The sequence below is a fragment of the Nilaparvata lugens genome, chromosome X (assembly GCF_014356525.2).
Source record: "Nilaparvata lugens isolate BPH chromosome X, ASM1435652v1, whole genome shotgun sequence".
Taxonomy (NCBI): domain Eukaryota; kingdom Metazoa; phylum Arthropoda; class Insecta; order Hemiptera; family Delphacidae; genus Nilaparvata; species Nilaparvata lugens.
In genome coordinates, this window is record NC_052518.1 from 103,251,509 (window position 1) to 103,273,990 (window position 22,482).

The 22,482-nt window shown below is 32.8% G+C and overlaps 1 protein-coding gene across 3 annotated transcripts; it reads left to right on the forward strand.

The window, feature by feature from the left end:
* The first annotated feature begins 258 nt into the window (after positions 1–258).
* LOC111052763 (programmed cell death protein 6) lies at positions 259–18,751 on the forward strand. 3 transcript variants are annotated; one of them, XM_039442902.1, is made up of 4 exons: positions 259–525; positions 5,907–6,013; positions 12,878–13,146; positions 18,461–18,751. In XM_039442902.1, exons 1-4 carry the CDS (start codon positions 470–472, stop codon positions 18,560–18,562), a joined length of 534 nt encoding a protein of 177 aa, XP_039298836.1. In that variant the 5' UTR covers positions 259–469; the 3' UTR covers positions 18,563–18,751. The 3 variants fall into 3 exon arrangements, with proteins under 3 accessions (XP_039298836.1, XP_039298837.1, XP_039298835.1); XM_039442903.1 differs by lacking the exon at positions 5,907–6,013 and adding an exon at positions 5,755–5,861 and having other exon boundaries at positions 272–525; XM_039442901.1 differs by having other exon boundaries at positions 345–525; positions 5,755–6,013.
* Positions 18,752–22,482: the final 3,731 nt, after the last annotated feature.

A 22,482-nucleotide genomic window follows, 5' to 3' on the forward strand; every position in this document is an offset into this window, starting at 1 on the left:
TTAACAATGAAGAATTAATAATTAATTAACAGAATATTTCATCTTAATCATGAAAATTCATTATAAAATTATTGAAAAATATATTTCCTCTCTTAAAAAATATAATTATTGATTATTTTTAACGAGAATGAACAATTAATTTTACATTAATAAACCTGTATCACCTACCGTCAAGAAGGCATTGACGAGACAACGTTATGATCGGCAACGTTGTCCTCCTATCTTTTTCGTCGGCCATTATAATGTGGACCTCACTCAAGAATCTCAAGATGGCGGATTGGCGTCAAGATACCATAGCTAGAATTTCAATTCTGTTTCCATTTTTGATTGGAAGTTAGTCTCCTTCTGTATTTATTCTGTGGTGAAGGTCTACAAGTAGGAAGTAGTTTGTTGCATTTTTGATTGCCTAATTTTCAGCAATCTCGCGTTTATCACCAGGACTGAAATTCTTGTCAAATCACAATCCGGAATGGCTTTCAATTCTGCGTTACCCAACCAAGAGTTCTTATGGGGAATTTTCCAAAAGTAAGTTTAATGTATTTAACCTATTCTAACATTCAATGAAGTGAACATTGTAACCATAACCTTACAAATTAATATTCAATTGTCATAACAGGATAATCTACCAATTTACTGAATCATTGACTAATGCAGCTCATGAAAGTTCATCTTTTCCTTATAATAGAAATTAATTTCACATACAGTAATATTCTAACACAAAGTAAAGAACTCTACTGCTTGATAGTACCGTATCTAACGAGTTTTGTTGATGTATTACTAAGTCGCTTTTAGACTTCATATAGACTCGATTAGGTTTATGACTAAATAATTATATTTTGTTCACCGAAAGGCAAGGTGATAAGGTTAGGATTGGGCCCAAGGCTCAATTCCTAAACGACAACGACTGTAGCAGCAAGGCTATTAACTGAACTGTTATAACCAACAAAATAATTTAGACTACAGCCGTTAATACAGTCGTCGCGAGGCTAGAGTCGTACAGTCGTTGCTAAGGAATTGGACCTTACAGGTACACTATTCTTTAGGGTGTCCACTAACGACAGGACAAGTGTGTGTGAACACACAATTTCTCTGTCATCTGCGAAGGGCCTCCAACAAAATTTTTTTTAGGTTAGGTTTTTGTATCTTTGATCTTTTTTTTGTTCTTCTTCGCTGCCCGCTGCCTCTGCGGTTAATTTTTTTTGTATTATTATAATTTGTAATTTTCCAGTAGTTAATTTATTGTTAGGGTTGTTTATTTTATGTTAGAAGCTGCTGTAAAACAGCTGTTTCGAAGCCTTTCGTATGAATGTCTTTTTCGTTCAAATGCACGTCCGTTCACACATGCTCCACTTACTTGTCAACTGAAATTTTATGTCAGATAATTGTACAATCGATACAATTCTATAATATAATTACAATGATTTCTTATCACTATGAATAACTATGGCCAAGTTGAAAAATTATGTTTCTCATTTGTCAGTACCTAATCAGTTAATTCTTGATAATCCAAGGCCCTCTCAGAAAAGTAAGCTTGAGCTATAGGAGGATGTTCGATTTTTATTTACATTTGATCCAAGGTTGGAGACCTTATCTTATAGGATAAGGTACATTATGAACAGAGCATATATTATTGTTTCTGTTGATAGAGTGAGACACCATCCGGGTCGCCAAAAATCTGAAATCTCAAATCAGAATCTGGCAACCCTAGTGTGAGCGCAATAAAAACTAATGCCCCCCGACTAGCTCAGACTCTTTGATATCCACTGGTTTCCGAAAACGAATGTAATACGAGACTTATTCTCTTCCAAATCTTCAGAAATGGTCATTTCAAGGAAGTAAAAAGAAACTGTTATTGCTCATCTTTCACGACGACTCTTGAAGTTAAATAATAGCTCATTTTACACGACTCTTCTTCAAGCTGCTCATCCTTTATAAACGTTTGGGTAGGTTAGGTCTCCCTTAAAAGTTACATGAATGCGTGTATCACTGAATATTGATGGTTCTGTAACATAGTAATTACTACATCTCAAACTATCCAAGCTCAGATTAGTATGTAATTATTGGTTTATTATACATGTCATGGATAGTGACGAGCACCATATCGACAATAGTCATACAATAATAGAAAAAACAAGATATTGATACACAATAATTGTACATAATAGAACATCTCTCATCATAACACAAATAGGTAACTTATATCTAAGACCTAGACAACACTTATAATAGTAGTTCTGTGAACAGTATTCTCATCCACAAGTACCTGATTGAAAGTATAGACCTTATGGAAATACAGCAATAGACTAGCTTCTCCACACATCTGTGTAATCACTTGTCAGCTGATTTATGATTAATAATTCTATAGTCTGATTTTTACTCTAATATTGGCGTATGAAGGAGGCTCCTTTTTCCTTTTATATTATCCTTGAAATGCAAAATTTCCAAAAACCTTGTATATACGTCGACGCGCAATTAAAAAAAGAGCATACCTGTCAAATTTCATGAAAATCTATTACCGCGTTTCGCCGTAAATGCGCAACATATAAACATTTAAACATTAAGAGAAATGCCAAACCGTCAACTTGAGTCTTAGACCACACTTAGACCTCGCTCGGTCAAATAATGCAACATATTAAATGGTCGAAGATACTTCGCCACTCATGAAAACAATTCTCTGATAGCCAACATTTTAGATTAGTCTTGAAAGAGTTCAGGGTTTGGGCAGCTTTAATATTCTGTGGTAAACAGTTAAACACTTTTTCGCCAATGTAATTTGGGTTGTGCTCATAAAACCCTGTCCTGTGCTGTTCAACTCTGACTAAGTCCCTGTATCTTGTATTGTGTTGATGAGCATCCACACCTGTCATCCAATCATCTTTCATTTTATAAGCAAAGATTGCCAGATGGTACAAATAGAGACTAGGAACCATCAAAATTCTATTAACTTTGAATAGCGATGTACAGAGAAACGGGGTGGCTTTCTAAATATGATTCTTAGGACTCTCTTTTGGGCACGGAAGATAGAGATAGAGAATCTTGATCCTCCCCACAGCAATATCCCATAAGACAGTAATGACTCATAATATCCATAGTAAGCAGAGATCACTGCCTCATGAACTAATACCATAGAGAAACAATAGCGTAAGTAGATATCCCATGGTATAGGGCGTTTATGTCGCAACTTTTACTGTTATCTCAAGCCGATTACTGTCGATTATTGTCAATTTTGACTGTTTTGTTGGGGTGATAGTGTATGAACGGCACAAATTGAGAGACTACCAGCGTCACACAGCTGCATAGGAAAGAACTATGTGAACTATCGGCTTGGGATAACAGTAAAACTTGCGACATTAACGCCCTATACCATGGGATATCTATGCTATCGTTTCTCTATGCTAATACTCATAATAATGTAAATATCAAACTGAGCAATTTTATGATCAATAAAAATGAAGATATATTCATATATTGAACATTCTAAAACTGTAACACATTTTATTACTATATTTTTATGAGAACTTGAAAGTCTTAACGATCATTGAAGATCATTGAATACAAGATAAAATAGATTAATACGGTATGGCCATTTTTATTCGCATCATACTACATGTGGGATAAGATATTTCCTTCGATAAAATTATACCTTAGATAACCCTTATCATAGACTGAATTCATTCATGAATTTAGACCTAGTAATCAACCTGAAATTACAACCTCATTGAGAGAAATTTTAAGAGAAATAGTTCTAAAACATAGAGGGAGAAATAAACTAACATTTAGCTAATGATTGTAACTAGTAAGTATTTTGGTATTAGACTATAGAAGTAAAGTAAGTTAGTAACAAGGCTCCTGTTTTCAAAATTAACTGCCGATTGGTGTAGCTGTAGTTATAATATAATTGTTTCATTTGTTATGAGAACTCTATTTATCAAGTGAAATACGAAGCTCTACCTTTTTTCATTTATGTAAAATTTCCCCAATGGCCTTGCTTGTATAATTATTGTGTCAACTAGAGGCATTTAAAAATATTATTTTTATCAGAGGTAGACTAAATATTTAAGGCATTTATAGCTTAGTAATAATATTCAAAGTGATAAAACATCACTTTCAACGATTCAACTCTGTAAAGAAAGATTCCGAAAAGAGGTCATCTCTGCCTTCTATTCTTTCTTGTTTAATATAATGGTGTAACCGACCCAGAATGGGGTTACAATTAAGAGATCTCTAAATTCTAAAGGGCGAGTCATGGCACTTTATTAATAAACAACAAACTTTAGCATTCTATTAAAACTTGTAAAATTTTATTAAATGAATTAAACTGATTTAAATTTGGACAATAACAAAAATAATCTATATCGGTTCATTGCACATTCTAAAAATTCAAGATGACTGCATGTAAGATTTTGCTAACTGCTTATTTGGATTCTAACTGTTCACGAAGGTAGCGTGGACTTTACTCATTTCTCAATTACAAATTTATGATACTAGGGACTCGGTCATTCAAGGGTTTTTAGCATGAGCTAGAAAATATAATGGCACTAACAATCGATCACTTTATAAATTCATTACTATTTAGAAATTTTCACTACACTGATTACTCCCGGATAACTTACTAATTTAAACAAACATTGACATATTCACTTCAAATAATTAATAAACTACTTCAACTTAACTTACGGCGAAAAATAATACATATTAACAAACTTAAACAGCAAACAAATTCAACACACACGTTAATTTTGAGCCCTCGAGGCCCGAGGCTACCTCTGGATTTTAAATGTGAATTCGGCCGCGGCTTGATTGGAACTGAACTATTCCACGCAAATTATGTTCCCCTTCCACCAACGAGACAACGGTCCACGTGGAGACGAGCATAATTCCGTGGGTAAGGAAAATAATGCAAGTTTGAAATATTCCCAAATACTCGTGTATTTTCCATCGCTAACGGAAATACAGTTCCGTGAGAATACCTCAACCCTGCATAAAATTGGAGTCTTCCCGGACGCAAGTTAGCAAAATCTTAATGTGAGAAAATTATTTTTTAACAGAAAAATAAATTTCTCACGATAAAAATTTACACACAAAATTCAGCTACAAGATCACTGAAGTCTCATTGTTGAAGTCCTAATTCTACACTTTTCGAATGAACCCATACTAAATTTATCTCTATTAAAACACAAACCCATAATTAATTAATTTATTTCAATGTCATCACCATCACATAATCAATTATATTCTATTCGTCAAGAAAATATATTTTTCAATGATAAATTACAATGATTGAATATTTTGTTGTTTGATTATATTTCTATATTGTTGAAAAACGATCGGGCAGCATTGTGGAGCTAGAAAAGGATAGCGGTATCTGTTTTGTCGAATGATAGACAGGGATAGCAACACAACAATAAATCAAACACTGCCATAATAACGAGGGTCTCACTCCAGGTATAGTGCCGGTTGCACAAAAGCCGGTTAAATTTTAATCCTGATTAATTTCAAGATAACCAATCACAGAAACCGTATTTTTAAAAAGATTTTCTCTAATTGGTTCTCTTGGAATTAATCACGGTTAAAATTTAATAGGCTTTTGTGCAACCGGCACATAGTGTTATAGAAACAAGTGTTCTAGATAGAAGGTGAGTTTCAATTCAGAACAGTTCACCCGCAGGTTTCTTCGACTGGATTCAATCGGTCTTGGATCGACTTATTTACTACGACATGCATAACTTGATGTGTGATTTATTACTGTTTCAGAGTTGACAAGGACAAGAGCGGTTATATTACGGCTGAAGAACTACAACAGGCTTTATCCAATGGAACATGGGCTCCATTCAGAGCAAAAACAGTACAACTTATGATAGGTATGTGCTCCCACAATCCTATTTATTTGCTCATTATTGTTCCAGGGTTGACAAGGATCGTAGCGGTTATATTTCAGCCGATGAATTACAGCTGGCCTTATCCAATGGGACATGGACTCCCTTTAATCCAGAAACTGTTCGGCTAATGATAGGTATGTGCTCTCAATGAAAACATACGTTTCAAACCAGGACAAAATATCTGAAGGAATGGTGATATATCATACATCTATTCACATTAATCAAAGTTTAAGGCTGTGCAAAGGATAAAAATGAACTCTCTACTGCTGATAATTTTCAAAGTTTTTCGATTTGTATATCATCAAGCTATCAAAATGAAAAAGATTTCTCAGGAAAACATTTTTTTTCGATCATTACTTTTTGAGAAATGAGCGCCTAAAGTTTACATTTTTGGGACAGAACATTTAAAATTCGGTAAGAGATGAATCTATGAGATTCAGAGGATAGATTCTTCATGGTATTGATGATCTAGTAAAATAAAAATATCCTAAAAATAACAATTTTTGTCGAAGTCATTCAATTTACCTAAAATGACCAAAAATAACTTTTTTGGGTTATTTTTGGTCACTTTTGATAAATTTCTCAAGAATTGTTATTTTCAGGAAATTTCCATTTCACTAGATCAACAATACCATGAATAATCTATCCTCTGAATCTCATAGATTCATCTCTTACCGAATTTGAAATGTTCTGTCCCAAAAATTTAAACTTTAGGCGCTCATATCTCAAAAAGTAATGATAGGAAAAAAATGGTTTCCTGAGAAAACTTTTTCATTTTGATAGCTTGATGATAAACAAATCGAAATACTTTGAAAAATATCAGCAGTAGAAAGTTTATTTTTAGCCTTTGCACAGCCTTAATGGTTGAGCTTGCATGAGATGGGAATGTGAACTTTGAACATTTCATCTCGAATTTTTTAGCTTATAAAATTTCGAATAAATCATTGTCCATAGTCCATACGGGGAAACATTTTCAATTGATTATATTCTGATTTGTGAAGTTTTTGTTACTCTGGAAATAATTAATTTAATTGCGCTCACCACTTGGAATGACGTCATGACAGTGGCTATTTCATCCATTTAACCACGGTTTGAGAATTATCTCGCTCCTGTCGCAATCATATGATTTACAAAGTTGTGTACAAGGCTTTATTCAAAATGTTTGAATAATTCTTCTCACAAAGAAAACGTACCAATATGTTTTTGAATACTTTCTGAGACCTGAATTCAAAATTTAAATTCTTTATTCAGCAAAACAAGCATGTAGTATAGTATACAAACATTTGTTGATCGCTCATATGAATCTCAAGGGTCCATAAATAGGTATTTGGGTCCAAATACAAATAAGGCTCATCTATTTCACTATCCATGACGAACTGCAATTAATAATCATTATGTGAACTATTTTAACGACACTACAGTCTAATATCTTTGAATATTAGTTATCAAATTCTATTAATTATTAATTATAATTAGTTATTAATTATATTATACCATAGAGAAACAATAGCGTAAGTAGATATCCCATGGTATAGGACGTTAATGTCGCAACATTTACTGTTATCTCAAGCCGATTACTGTAGATTATTGTCGATTTTACTGTTTTGACCGGGTAAGAGTGTATGAACGGCACAATATGAGAGACTACCAGCGTCATAAAGCTTCACAGGAAAGAACTACGTGGACTATCAGCTTGAGATAACAGGAAAAGTTGCGACATAAACGCCCTATACCATGGGATATCTACTTATGCTATTGTTTCTTTATGGTTATACAGAGAGAGTACTGGTTTTAATAACTAATATTCAAAGATATTAGAGTGTAGTATCGTTGAAATAGTTCACAAAAAGATTACAAATAAGGGTTCATAGGTATTTGGGTCGACAAATCAGATACATTTATACAAAAGATCAGATAAATATCGTTTAGGCCTGGACAAAAAAAATTATTTTTTTTTAATCAATCCACAACACGCCAATTTTCTTTGCACCATCTCATTATCATAATATTGTAATAATTGATGTTGTTTTCCATGACGAAACACTATTTATAATCACTTTGTTATAGTTCAGACTCTGTGTTACTTGTAAATATTTGAAAAAACACTTACTTTTCTTGGAGTATTGAGGAATAGAGCGTATTAATAGAGGCTGATGAAGCTCCTCTTCAGGAGTGAAATGCATTCCTCAATACTCCAACAAAAGTAAGTGTTTTTTTCAAATATTTACAAGTATCACAGTGTCAGAACTACAACAAAGTAATATTTTGTTCTACAAAATACAGGGATATGAAGAAGTTTCCTTTACATGGGTGGTTGCAGCGGAACATTCATTTGAATTTTAATCTCGTGAAACTAAAAACTTTCCAATACTATAATGTTTGCTCGATCATGGAACTTTGGTTGAACGATAGGTGTATGATGACCCACCATTCTTTTGAAATTGTCCAGCTTTGTGTTTATGTGCGTTTCCCACATATCGTGTGAATTGGGATAAAATGGTGGCAGTAAAAATCCAGAGCTAGCTGGGAAACAGGTACACTAATCATTACATCATGTTGAATATGCCGTTATCTACTTTTATGCTTATTGAGTACACTAGAGGAAGTCACGTTACTAATATTTTGGGTGGTTTCAGTGTGTTTTGGAACTCAAGTTTTGTGTGTTTTAATTTTTATTATCAACGAAAATTATTTAAAAAATTGGATTTTCGTTTAATAATATAATAATTAATTCATTAGCATTTGAATAATTATTGCAATATCTCAGTAATTTCCATATGTTTTAATTTTTTTTTTTGTAAATACTCATACATGCTTCTCCAAGTATATAACTTCTAGTGTTGACTATCTCTTCATTTCCTCTGCCGTTCTCATTGCAATTGTTGTTTTGTCTATACTAGTTTTATGTATATTTTAGAATAATTAAAGAGCCAACTGAATTTTGTACAGAGTGTTCACGAACTCTAGGGCATTGTTCCTGGATAAAAAATATATCTAAATATCATATTTAAATTGTCCGGAAGTCTTCAGTTACACAGCGGCCATTTTGCTTTTATCACTTATTATTTTTTTTCTAAATAATGGTTAAACATACGAAATTGAAACTTTGCATGATCATTTATAACAACTGGACAAAGCTAGCAAAACATTATGATAATTTTTCAAATTCATAAAACAAAATGGCGGTCATTTAACATTTTGTTTCCTATATAACTCGGAAACCGTTGGTTTTACAAAAACTTTACAAGAATAACTTTTTTTATTAAATCTAATTGCCTATCGATTGGTCCCAGATTTTTTAAGATTTGATCAATATTAACTGAGATATTGATTGATTGATTGAATGAGTACTTTATTTATGTAGATTACAATATATACTGGCTTATACACTTATATACAATAGCTTACAATACAGCAAAATTATAGATGAATTTACATAATATAGACTAAGAAAATAATTATTGAAATGTATATGATATGAAAAAGCAATTTGTAATATAATAATTATAGATAATAATTAAATTGTTATGCATAAATTGGCGGAGCTTTGGACATATCAATGTCCATTCTTCGGAAAGAATATTAAAAATATCCTCCCCACTAACTCTCTACCAAATTATGTTTTATACCAGATATGACAGTTTTAGTGATTGGTTACACACCTTTAGAGAGTTGTGTAACGTTTGTTATTGTTTGAAATTACCTAAAATCGCTTACAATTAACATGCAATGCAAATAGAGATTGTTGCATCATTTATCTATCAGCATAACTCTATCATGCCTTGGTTTGCACTGCAACAAACTTTCAGTGGTCACTAAGGAATTTAAAATGATCGCCATTTTGTTTTATGAATTTGAAAGATCATCATAATTTTTTTTCTAGCTTTGTCTAGTTGTTATAAATGATCGTGCAAAGTTTCAATTTCCTATGTTTAATCATTAATTAGAAAAATAATAAGTGAAAAAAAGCAGAATGGCCGCTGTGTGAGTAACTGAAGATTCTCGGACAATTTAAATTTTATATTCAGATATGTTTTTTACCCAGGAACAATGCCCTAGGGATTGGTAGGGAGGTCGTAGACACTCTGTATAATGAATACGAACATGTAATTCGTTTTGGATCACTGCAATTCTTCAAACTGTGATGTAAAACGTTTCCTTCAACCCCGACCTATTGATTTATTGTTTGATGATGCAGAGCTAGAAATGTCCCAGACATTCATTAATCCATTTATCAAATCTTATGTGTACGCTAAACATTAAATTTGTAGTAATACAACAAATCCCCAACGTCTCTTTCTCATTTCGATTAGATTTGAAAAGCAAATTCATCATTTCATTTTTCTCATGTTATCAATTTATCAGTTCATCACTTATAAAAATAAAACAAAAAAACATTTTTTGGGTTCAAAATTTTATAAAATAACTTGATTAATTCAATATGAAGTGATAATTAAGTGTTATATTCAAATATAGTTTGGTGTTTTAATTTCTATAAATTCAAAATGTTTAGCTTGTATATATTTTTGGACAAAAATCGAACTTGAACGTTTTACAGTAGAAACAACCTATTTTTTTGGACATTTTATTAATTTATCAAAATTTGGGAGTGGAATAGATTTGGGCCAAGCCTGTTGTTCCTTCCCAATCATATTTATATGATTTGTGATTCTGTCCACGAATAAATAAATAAATAAGAAAACTAATATAGTAACCTTTGAAAACTACTGTCCTATTGTCCGTCAATATATATATAATTTTGAATAAATAAAATATCTCCTTAATTTTCATCTGTGAAATAGAACATATTCTACTTTGAAAAATCACAACAATTTTTTTAAATTACCAAAACCATTAAAAATGTATTAAAAGCACTATATAATTCAGCGACTTATTCCACCTTCTGGGGCACGCATTCAATGTTTATTTTATTATTTAAATAAGATATAATTATTAATATATTTATTTTAGATATTTAATATATTATTATTACAATGCTTATTTATTTTATTATTACATCAGAAGATGCGATAAGTCGCCAAAATATATATAGGACGCAAACATCCACTCTTCCCTTCAGTACACTATACTCGGAGCTCAGCATCCTCAGCATAAGACAGATTTACATTCACAGACTTCTAACATTCACCAGAAAGAACCCACAACTCTTCATCAATTTGAATCACCCGCAAGGAACACGCAGAAGAAGCATGGGCTTGGCAATTCCCAGGATGACAACATCAGCCGCTCAGAGGGCAGCCACGTATTTAGGACCAAAAATGTTCAATAAACTGCCAATAGCTATCAAAGAAACTGTTCCAATCAATTCATTCAAATCGAAAACAAAAAAGTGGCTCCTGTCCAATAGAATCGATCATGGAGAACAATTAGTTCTATGAAAAAATTTCCGTACTGTTTCATTCTCATTTTCTTCATTTTAATGATTTTTTCCAATGAGTATTATAACTGTTTTCTATGTTAAATTTATCTAACATTTCTACATCATAGGTTATTAATTTTCTTTTTTAAATTTGTGTATATAAATGTGGTTTTCATGAACTTCTAATGACTCGCAAGATGTATCTTTATTAGAATTTTTAACTTTTGTCATAAAATCTTAAACTATAGCAAAATTAGTGGCATCCCGACACATATTCATGTATAGAGGGGGCCACATTTTCTTAGATCAGCAAATAATCAACCAATTGTATTAATACTTTGTAAATAATTGTAGCTTATATGCTTCTTGTAATCATGTCTATATTTTGAATAAACTCCTCTGGTCTTGTTGTTCCATCGACCAGAGAAATTACTATTATACAAATTAAATTTCGCATGAAAGTATGCCTTGCAAATGAATTAGGATTTAACTTTTGGACAACATTAACATTTTATCAAAATTTTTGGAGAGAAATAGTACAGGCTCAGCCTAGATTTTTCTCCAATGTCATAATAGTATTATGATTATAGTGTTTTATACAATAAATAAATGAATGAATGAATTGTGAAGACATTTCAACTAGTCAACTGTGAAACCCAGTTAACAAAACTGAAAAACCAAGTAGAATCATTCTTTATAACTTAATTTTTCTTTGTTTTCAGATATGTGGAACGGTTTCCTTCCACGACTTTGGTGTACAAGTTGACTCATAATTATTTTTTGGGTAACCTAATTTTTGTTTTTTTTTCAGATATGTTTGATAAAGAAAACCGTAAACAGTTTCATTCCACGACTTTGCGTACAAGTTGACTCATAATTATTTTTTGGGTAACCTAATTTTTGTTTTGTTTTCATGTATGCAAGGTCTATAAATACAGGTCATGACACAATCCCGTGATGCATTGCAAAATCGCCATTTTATGGGGTTCTAGTTCACCAATTTTCAAATTTATCAGCTGTTATCATTATATATTGAACAACATGATATGTTAATTTGTTATATTGTTCAAGGAATATTGCTTGGCTGTGAATTGTATAATAAATTCTTCCCAAAGAATAATCTTATATTTAGATTCCAACTAGGAACTGAATTGTTGATTTTTAGATTTAATTGATCGGGAACTTGAAACTCTTTTTGAAGTTGGCCTCGCATATTTCTGTCTTGTCCCAATGCCACATGAATCATAATCCTTAAGTTACAAGAATAAGAACAATTTTTAATAATAAATAAATGAAGAATTGACGTATTTATTATTGAAATTTTATTATTAAAAAATTCATAACCTGAATTCACATATTATCTGAACTAGAATATTGTTTTTAAAATGCATAATTCTGTTACGAGCAGATTGAATTGGATTGGATTTTCAAATGTACCGCCATAAAGACTCCATAAAATGGCCGCTCCATAAGGAACACTAGTGTCATGACCTGTATTTATAGACCTTGCAGGTATATTTGATAAAGAAACCCATGGAACAGTTTCCTTCCAAGACTTTGGCGTAGAAGTTGACTCATAATTATTTGTTGGTTAACCTAATTTTTGTTTTGTTTTCAGGTATGTTTGATAAAGAAAACCGTGGAACGGTTTCCTTTCACGACTTTGGCGCTTTGTGGAAATATGTAACGGACTGGCAGCAATGCTTTCGCTCTTTCGACAGAGATGGATCTGGAAATATTGACAAACAGGAACTGCAAACTGCTTTGAGCACCTTTGGTTATCGCCTCTCTGAACAAACGGTTGAAACCATTGTTAGAAAGTTCGATAGACTTGGGAAAAACACGATTCTATTTGATGATTTCATTCAGGCCTGTATAGTATTACATGTGAGTATTATTTATTTAATAAAAACAATATAAAAATCTTGTAGTGCCCTTTATTTTTTTTTTGAAACTTTAAAATAGTTCAACAACCAGTTTCGACCATAACTTAGGTCATTTTCAAGTTGAAAGTAAGGTAGGGTAAGTTAATTCCTGATCCAGCTGGGGACCTTGAACCAGACCTTGATCTAGCAGTGGATCCTGAACCAGACCTTGATCTGGCAGGGGATCTTGGACCAGACCTTAACCTAGCTCCGCAGTGCAGGCTGGATGCTTGTCTGACTCGGACTAGGCGCTGAGACAGCAAATAATAGCAGCGTTGGTGGGAATGCGAGCGGCCGCAGTAACATCTTCCACCCAGCAATGGTCGGCGTAGTTCCGCCTAGCGGACAGACAAAAGATCAATCCAGTCGGTTATTTGATCCCTCCAGCCAGGCTCAGCCAAGCAGCCGAGACAATAGAACAATGGAGTGACGGTCTTATTCGCGTTCATCAGCAGTTTTCTTTCTCACGACTATTTTTATTTTTGTGTGTCAATAATAACTCCAGTCACCAGTAAAAAGTTTCCAGATACGTGGTGTACTACCATATTAATGAATTTTCATGATGATTTTTAATTATTTAAAATTATTGTTGACATTATGAGCCTTCAGGCTAAACTTGGGGTCGCTGAGAACGAATCTGCAATCAGAATTTCTCTATCACGAAAAATAACGAAAAAAACCCAGCTGTTGATCTTCCGGCAACTGTTAACAGTTATCCTGCAATGCGGCCGAAACACTTCCAAGCCAGACATCCATCTCAAATGACAACAACGCCAAGCTGTGAGAAACCATCCTGCACTGCGGCGCTAGGTTTAGGTCATTTTCAAGTTGAAAGTGAGTTGAAAGTAAGTTAGGGTCGAAACTAGTTGTTGAACTATTTTAAAGTTTTTAAAAAAATAAAGGGTACTACAAGATTTTTATATTTTTTATTAATTTGTTAAAAAGTAGCCCATGTGAGTGAAGTGTTTTTATTATTTATTCATAAATTAATTAATTTATTTATTTATTCATTTTTACAAGAGATGACTGTCTGGGAGAGGAGTATTAAGGATACTCCTTGTACTATTTCTCTCCCAAATTTAGATCAAATTTTGAAAGTTCGAAATAGGGTTATGATTTCACTATTCTGAAATTTAGTCCATTTCCACTTGAAAACAAACAACAAAAACAAAGAATTTTAAATTTTGACGGTTGAAAAACTAGATAAAACTCAAAAATATTACACTCTAATCACCATTAATGGAAAAATGTTTGCGTCATTTTACAAAAATTAGAGCCAGATAAACACAACTCACTTATTCAACATAGCTGTACACTTATCCATCAAGTAACTAACTCTTGCTCAACCTTATAAGTATATGAAGTATTATTTTTCTCTGGAAAATGATAGTTGGGTAATACCATAGAGTAAAGATGCTGTTAAGCTAGGTTTACACTATGTAGCAGAGCTACATGTATCAGAGCTATATAGCTCTGTTACATGTTCAAAAAGTGACACTGGAAATCTGCTATATAGCAGTTTAAAGCCTATTTTCTCAGCTATATAGCAGAAATTGAGCTATCCAAAGTTTTCATTGAACATCAAAGAGAATCAGAGCTACATAAACAAAAATTGATATATAGCAGAGCTAGATGTAGCTGCTCTGTCCTTGAAGGAAGGCTGCCGCAACTGTTTACTGGTGTTTGCAGCTGTTTAGTGCCTGCTTGGTTTACACCAGATTACTGTACTCATTTTTTTTTAAAACTCAAAAATATTACACTCTAATCACCATTAATGGAAAAATGTTTGCGTCATTTTACAAAAATTAGAGCCAGATAAACACAACTCACTTATTCAACACACTTATCCATCAAGTAACTAACTCTTGCTCAACCTTATAAGTATATGAAGTATTATTTTTCTCTGGAAAATGATAGTTGGGTAATACCATAGAGTAAAGATGCTGTTAAGCTAGGTTTACACTATGTAGCAGAGCTACATGTATCAGAGCTATATAGCTCTGTTACATGTTCAAAAAGTGACACTGGAAATCTGCTATATAGCAGTTTAAAGCCTATTTTCTCAGCTATATAGCAGAAATTGAGCTATCCAAAGTTTTCATTGAACATCAAAGAGAATCAGAGCTACATAACAAAAATTGATATATAGCAGAGCTAGATGTAGCTGCTCTGTCCTTGAAGGAAGGCTGCCGCAACTGTTTACTGGTGTTTGCAGCTGTTTAGTGCCTGCTTGGTTTACACCAGATTACTGTACTCATTTTTTTTTAATATTCAAGATTCTTTATTGCCAGAACAACTTTACATTGTATGAGCACTTCAAAAATAATAACAATAATATATCACTTGTGAAATAAAAGAGAAATTATTATATAAAATTAAGCATATGATAAAATAAATTGTATAATATATGAAGATATTACAATAACAATTTGTCTTAGTCTTAGTTAGGAACAAACTTTGTTGACAACAAAATTAGTTGTCAGAGTGCTAGTAGGTTACTGCGCATTGCGAGCATTTCTTTTTGATTCATATATTATTGTGCAATGATGGAGAGTGAATTTGACTGGAATAGAGACAAAATTATCCAGTATCTTCTTTTTCTTCTCTGTGCTGAAAATATCTCAGTAGCTGCGGCGAAAGCAGCGGCTGCTGCAAGAGCTACCTTCTTCTTCGGCATCTGGCTGGGAACTGAGCAGGGAATACTGGTTTATTCCAAACTATATGTAGCTCTGCTACAAGTAACGGCAGCACAGAAGAAAAAGAAGATATTGGATAATTTTGTCTCTATTCCAGTCAAATTCACTCTCCATCATTGCACAATAATATATAAATGAAAAAGAAATGCTCGCAATGCGCAGTAAACTACTATAGTGAGGTCCACGTTATAATGGTAGTGAAGAAAGATAGGAGAAAAACGTTGCCAAGTCTCTCCATTTTGCCACTGAGTGTACACAGCTGTTACTCAATTCATCCCATTAAATTTGATCTAATAATAATTATCATTTCCTTGATAAAATAATCAATTTAATGTCAAATTAATCAAGAAAATATATTTTTTCATAATTTGATTCAAAAGTTGGCTTTCATAACTGAGATCAGATTTTTATTTTTATACAAACCTGAAATGGTGGCTAATTTAAAAATCTGTGATACAACAATATGAATTTCAAAACAACAGAAATTAAGTTGTTTGGTAGTTATTCTATTCCAATTTCTTTTAAAAATTATAGAAATCCTTTTTTAAATAAGTAATTTCAATGTAAATAATTCTAAAATAACCTTTCAATATTATTTATACCGGTACGAGTGGGTCTAACCTATACGTGTAGGCTAAATGAAGCATGGATGAAGTCTAGGATGGCTAGTTATCAACTTTTAGGTATTCATTTCAGGTATTTTAATTTGTGTTTCTCATACGGTAATGTCTAAAAATTATTTAATTGTTCCAAAATACATTTTTAATCAATTATACGACTTGTGTACTCAAGTATTTTGATAGAATGAAGAAAAAAATGGCGGCTGAGAATGGTTTGTTTACTTTTGTACAGTCACTGTCAAAAGTAAAAATAAAATATTCTGTAAAACTGACAACATTGCAAAGCGAGAGAGATAGCGCTATCTGTTTTGTTGTATGATAGAAAAGGACAGCAATAGTATTGTCAATCGTACACTGCCATTATAACGTGGACCTCACTATAGCTCTCTGACAACAAATGAGTACAGTATATCTGGTGTAAACCCAGCAGGCACTAAACAGCTGCAAACAGCAGTTAACAGCTGCGGCAGCCTTCCTTCTAGGACAGAGCAGCTACATCTAGCTCTGCTACATAAAATTAGCGTTAAATCTACTTATAGCAGAGCTATATGTAGCTCAAATTTTGTATAGCTCTCCAACTACATAGTGTGAACGTAGCTTTGGGCTGCGTACAGGCTTGTATAGGTCGATCCAAAATTTCACGTTTACAGTATCTGAAGAATGGTTCCTTGAAAGAAACAAGAGTCTGCAACCAAAAAACTGTGTGAAATGAACCAACAATAATTATGATTTGAAGAGACTTTAAATGTTGTCAAAAATCGGCTTGATTTTAATAAAAATTAATTTTTCACAGGAGCATGCTTCGTGTTTGCTTACACACCATCAGATGATTTTTATTAAAATAAAGTGGATTTTTGACAACATTTCAAGTCACTTCAATTATGGAAAAGCTCCACAACAACAATATTCACGCTACAAACTTAATTATGATTTAGTTGAAGAAATAATAAGCTGTAGGTTGATACACTTCTGTTCAGGCGTTTCAATATTTATTTATTAATTTAATCAATGAGAATTACACAACTTAGGATACAGAAAAGTACCACAGGCTTATACCATAGAGAAACAATATCGTAAGTAGATATCCCATGGTATAGGGTTTTTATGTCACAGCTTTTACTGTTATCTCAAGCCGATTACTATTGATTATTGTCGATTTTTATTGTTTTGTTGTGGTGAGAGTGTTTGAAAGGCACACTATGAGAGAATACCAGTGTCACATAGCTTCACGGGAAAGAATTACATGAATTATCAGCTTGAGATAACAGTAAAAGTTGCGAAATAAACGCCTTATACCATGGGATATCTACTTACGCTATTGTTTCTGCTTATACGCCCAAAAATTTGATGTTTTATGAGGAGAGAACTAATAACTATTGGCAACAAATTTTTGTGGTGTAATGTACTGCATAAGAATACATTTTATTCAACTTTTATTTAAATTTAGTTTACACAGCTTACATAATTTTTTCAGAATTAAATTCTCTACTATTTTTATTGAGAAAAATTATTTGTTTACTGGTCATTAAAGAAAGTTATTGGACATCAAACGTAGAAGTCTGTGTTTTTCTACTTAGATTTTTTGCCATATTTCAACTCTTTTCTCAAAAACTACTCACACTACATACAGCTTCCAGACTAGTTTTATTCAATTTTTCAGATATTTTTCCATATGAATCCAGCATAAGTTTTTCAAAAACTAGTCCCCAAACAATCCAGCATCGGTGTATTTCACCAGAGGAACTGAATTCCGGGCGAAATATTTCACTCTGTATAGCTCGCTAATGAAGCGTTTATGGATATGTGTTTATAAGAACTTTTTTCCTTATTTTTACCTCTACTATCACGTATTAAATTGTTTTATCATAATTAAGAATCATCCTGTATACATTTTCGTACTGATAGGGATATTAATTTCATGTATGCCAGAAGAATTTAATCTATAAACTTCTCCTTACAGACGCTGACTTCAGCTTTTCGGCAGCATGATCAGGACCAAGATGGCATCATCACTTTACACTACGAGCAGTTCATTAATATGGTCTTCAGCTTGAAAACCTAATCGAACAATTGGTTGCTATACCGTTCATGCATTGATATGGGATAATTGAATACATGTCATGCTTTCATTCATTCCTCACAAACTATGGTTACAAACAATTTTGAAAAAGATAATTCTGAGTATTTATGTTTAAAATGTAATTATTTATAAGAGTATAAAGATTAAAACACTATTTTAACTATCAGTTCATTTATAAATTATTCTTTTAGAAGAAATTTGAATTACAGTGCTAACATTCTACATAGTTTTGGTTTAATTATTAAACTAGTAGTTCTGTGAACAGTAGACCTCGCGCTCAGTAAGTTACATTGACCTGTTGTTATGTTTTCTCAAAAATTAATAAATAATTTATCAATTTAAAATGTCTAGAAAAAATCCTAAATAAACATAGAGCTTTTTGTTCTATCGTACTGTGACGTGTCGTCCCGGAATGTGAGTGTGAGCACTGTTATCAGGTCTGGCTGCAACTGTCTACAACGTTGATGGAAAGATACATTTTCAAGATGTTCGATGTTTTTGAACGGGTAGTATTATAGTCAACTGTCTACTAACGTTGATGGAAAGATACATTTTCAAGATGTTCGATGTTTTTGAACGGGTAGTATTATAGTCCACTAGACAGCTGATTTATAATGAATAATTCTATAGTTTGATTTTTACTCTAATATTGCCGTATGAAGAAGGCTCCTTTTTCCTTTTATATTATACTTGAAATGCAAAATTTCCAAAAACCTTCTATATACGTCGACGCGCAATTTAAAAAGGAACATACCTGTCAAATTTCATGAAAATCTATTACCGCGTTTCGCCGTAAATGCGCAACATAAAAACATTTAAACATTAAAAGAAATGCCAAATCGTCGACTTGAATCTTAGACCTAACTTTATTTTTATAAAGTATTTAACTGTATTTTTCTCTCATTCATATTCTCCTTCTTTCTTATTTGATTTATTTTTTTTCTACTCCGGTTTGTTTCATTTGTATAAATTAGATCAACTAAATCAATAACTATATTATTAGAGTTAGAATAAAGACTCCCACCAGCGAGCAAGTTTTACTTTTGCTGGTGGTGCCATGGCGAATATTGTTTTGTTAAAGAAAAAAAAATGTATTCTTATTCATAATAATCACTTGTTAAGAATTTTTAACGAAATTGTATTTTGTTTTTTATGGCAATAAATTTTGATTTGATTTGAACACTGCTTTAGAAATAAAATAGCCTACCAATTAATTGGTTCATATGGTATTGTATATAATTCTCATGGAACAGTCTCATATGAACCAATAATAATTGTTGTATTATCTCCCCGTTGAGCAGAACAAATCATTTATTGGAAATCCGGGGCTTCTAAAGGCCTTGTGAATGGCTGTGACCCCTGGCCTTCTCCTTCAATTACTTTATTTACAGGAATGAATACAAGATGGGCATATTTTACAAAGTAACAAGTCTTGTTATCAATTCAATTTCATTTATTGCCAATTAGAATATTCAAAACATATTACAAATTCTTTATAATAAGACAGTTCTAGTTCGGAGTTCGATGAGTGAGCATCGTCTATCAGAGCGCCTGATAAGTAGCTAGTTTGTTCCTTATCTGTCACTCGGCTTATTTTGTCCGTGTTTAAACTCAATAGTATTTCATAGTGTTTGACCTATAAATTAAACTTATTTCGCATCGAAAATGTTTAATAAGTGCAAAAAGTGTTTAAACGACGTAGCTCTAAAGCAAGATAATTTCAAGTGTAAAGATTGTGATGGGTTATTCCACGCCGGGTGCATAAATGTGGACTCTTCAAAATCCGTCGCAACACGTAACAACTGGAGGTGTGATAAGTGCAGCGCTGCTACATGTGCTGGTCGCGAGGGTGAGTTATCACGTGAGGACAGTACTGTTCTCCAAGCAATAGCTGCTCTTCGAAGAGAAAATAATGAACGATGGGACATTATTAAAGCCACTCTCGACGATTTTAAAATTGTTAAGCAAGACGTGAATACTCTAAAAGAAACGTCGAATCGTAACTCAGCAGCAGTGCTCGAGCTAACTCAAAAAGACGAGCATCTAAGAGGTCAAATTGCGGTACTAAAAAGGGAAGTAGCGGATTTGCAACAACAAACGCGCAAGAACAATATTGTAATAACGGGCATACCAGTTACAACGCAGGGAAATGTGTATGCGATAATGGAAAAACTGGCAAGTGTTTTGGGTGTAGAGTATAATGGATTTGACATATCGATTGCACACAGACTTCGCCAAGGTTCAGCTGTACCCGGGAAAAACCGTGTTCCACCGTCCATTGTGGTGAATTTCGTTTCGAGATCAATCAAGTCCATCTGGTTGACAGCTAGAAAGCACAAGAGAAGACTGTCAGCAAGTGAAATTAATCCCAATTTTCCGGATCATCCTGTTTATATGAACGATCACCTAGCTCCACACACAAGGGAGATTTTCAACGCAGCAAGAAATCTCGTTAAAACCCGTAAGCTGGTATCTGTCTGGACCAATGATAGCAAAATATTGGTGAGGAGATCAACTATTGAGAAACCATTCAGGATATATGATTTGGACGATATACGTAAAATTGATGAGACGGCGGCTGAGCAGCGGACGCAGCCCCCTCCTTCGACGGCAACTCTTCAAACAAGTTCAGGATAAGGCAAGAAGACCTTTTGCAATTTCATACTATTTCAGCTCTTATTATAAATCATGATCATTTGATTTATTATTCATTCACATTCATTTTATGTTCCATTTCATAATAATATTCATTAAGTAATATGATACGGTTTACTGATAATAATAATCGAATGAAAATATGGGATTCCTCATTGGTTTGGTCTTTTATGAAATCAATTTTGGTTTGATGTATTGAACTCAAGGAGAATATTGTATTATTTTATATGGGTAATATTTTAGGAGAATACAAAAGAAAATAATTTCCTGGTTCAGTAATGCAACAATAAATCAGCTTTTAAATCAAAAGATACTTGTATTATATGTTGTGTGGTTTCCGTAAAGTTAGCTCCATTTATAACATCACAAATGAAGCTTCAATCTAATTGAATCTTCATAATTATTACCGTCTGAAGAAGGGGAAAGAATGGGTTTGTCTGTGAACTCCAAATATAACTCGAACTGCTGCTTTTGTAATGTTATATTGATTTGAAGTGAGAAATGTAAGTTGACCCAGCATGCTATCCTATAATCCAATTTGGAGTTAAGGAAAGCAAAGTATAGTTGACGCAAAATATTTGGGGAAGGAATTGCCTTAGATTATAGAAAACTCTTAACAAGTAGATGCTTCCTTAGACCCAGACATGGATATTCCATGACAATTTATCATCTACAAGTCTACAACCAACCCAAGATATCTTATAGACTGATTTCTTTCTACAACAGTGCAGTTACACTGCATCCTATTGCAGTCAATTTCATGATAGAAAATAGGGACATTCAACGTGAGTGGTGATGACAAATAAAAAGTTAAGTAATTTGTTTTTGCAGCATTTCGTGTTAACTTATTGTAATTAAACCAAAGGCAGAGTGTATCATGGTTGATAACATGAGTTTCTTTTTGCTGGTGATGCCTAGATTTTATTTTAATTTTCAAAATTAAACAGCAAAAGAAACTCATGTTATCAACCATGATTATAATATGAGAAATTACTAATCCAGCTGATTGCCAGCGTTTTGCGAAAGTACACTTGAAATCTTGTAATGACAACATATGAATTTTAACAAGTTTACAAAAGCATTAATAAGCGTTTCACGAACGTTGGCATGGTAAAACTTGTCAAAATCACTTGTCATTAACCAAGAAATTTCTACCTATGAAGAGACTCAAGTGAATGAGTAACAAGTGTTGATAAAGATGTTTTTCAAATACTGAAAACTATTTTCAATGTCATTAGTTAAGTGAT

Coding starts and splice junctions, on each gene's coding strand:
- LOC111052763 (XM_039442901.1), top strand. CDS start 5,821: ATGGGCTCCATTCAGAGCAAAAACAGTACAACTTATGATAGGTATGTG. Junction 6,014..12,877: donor AACTGTTCGGCTAATGATAG/GTATGTGCTCTC, acceptor TTTTGTTTTCAG/GTATGTTTGATAAAGAAAAC. Junction 13,147..18,460: donor AGGCCTGTATAGTATTACAT/GTGAGTATTATT, acceptor TTCTCCTTACAG/ACGCTGACTTCAGCTTTTCG.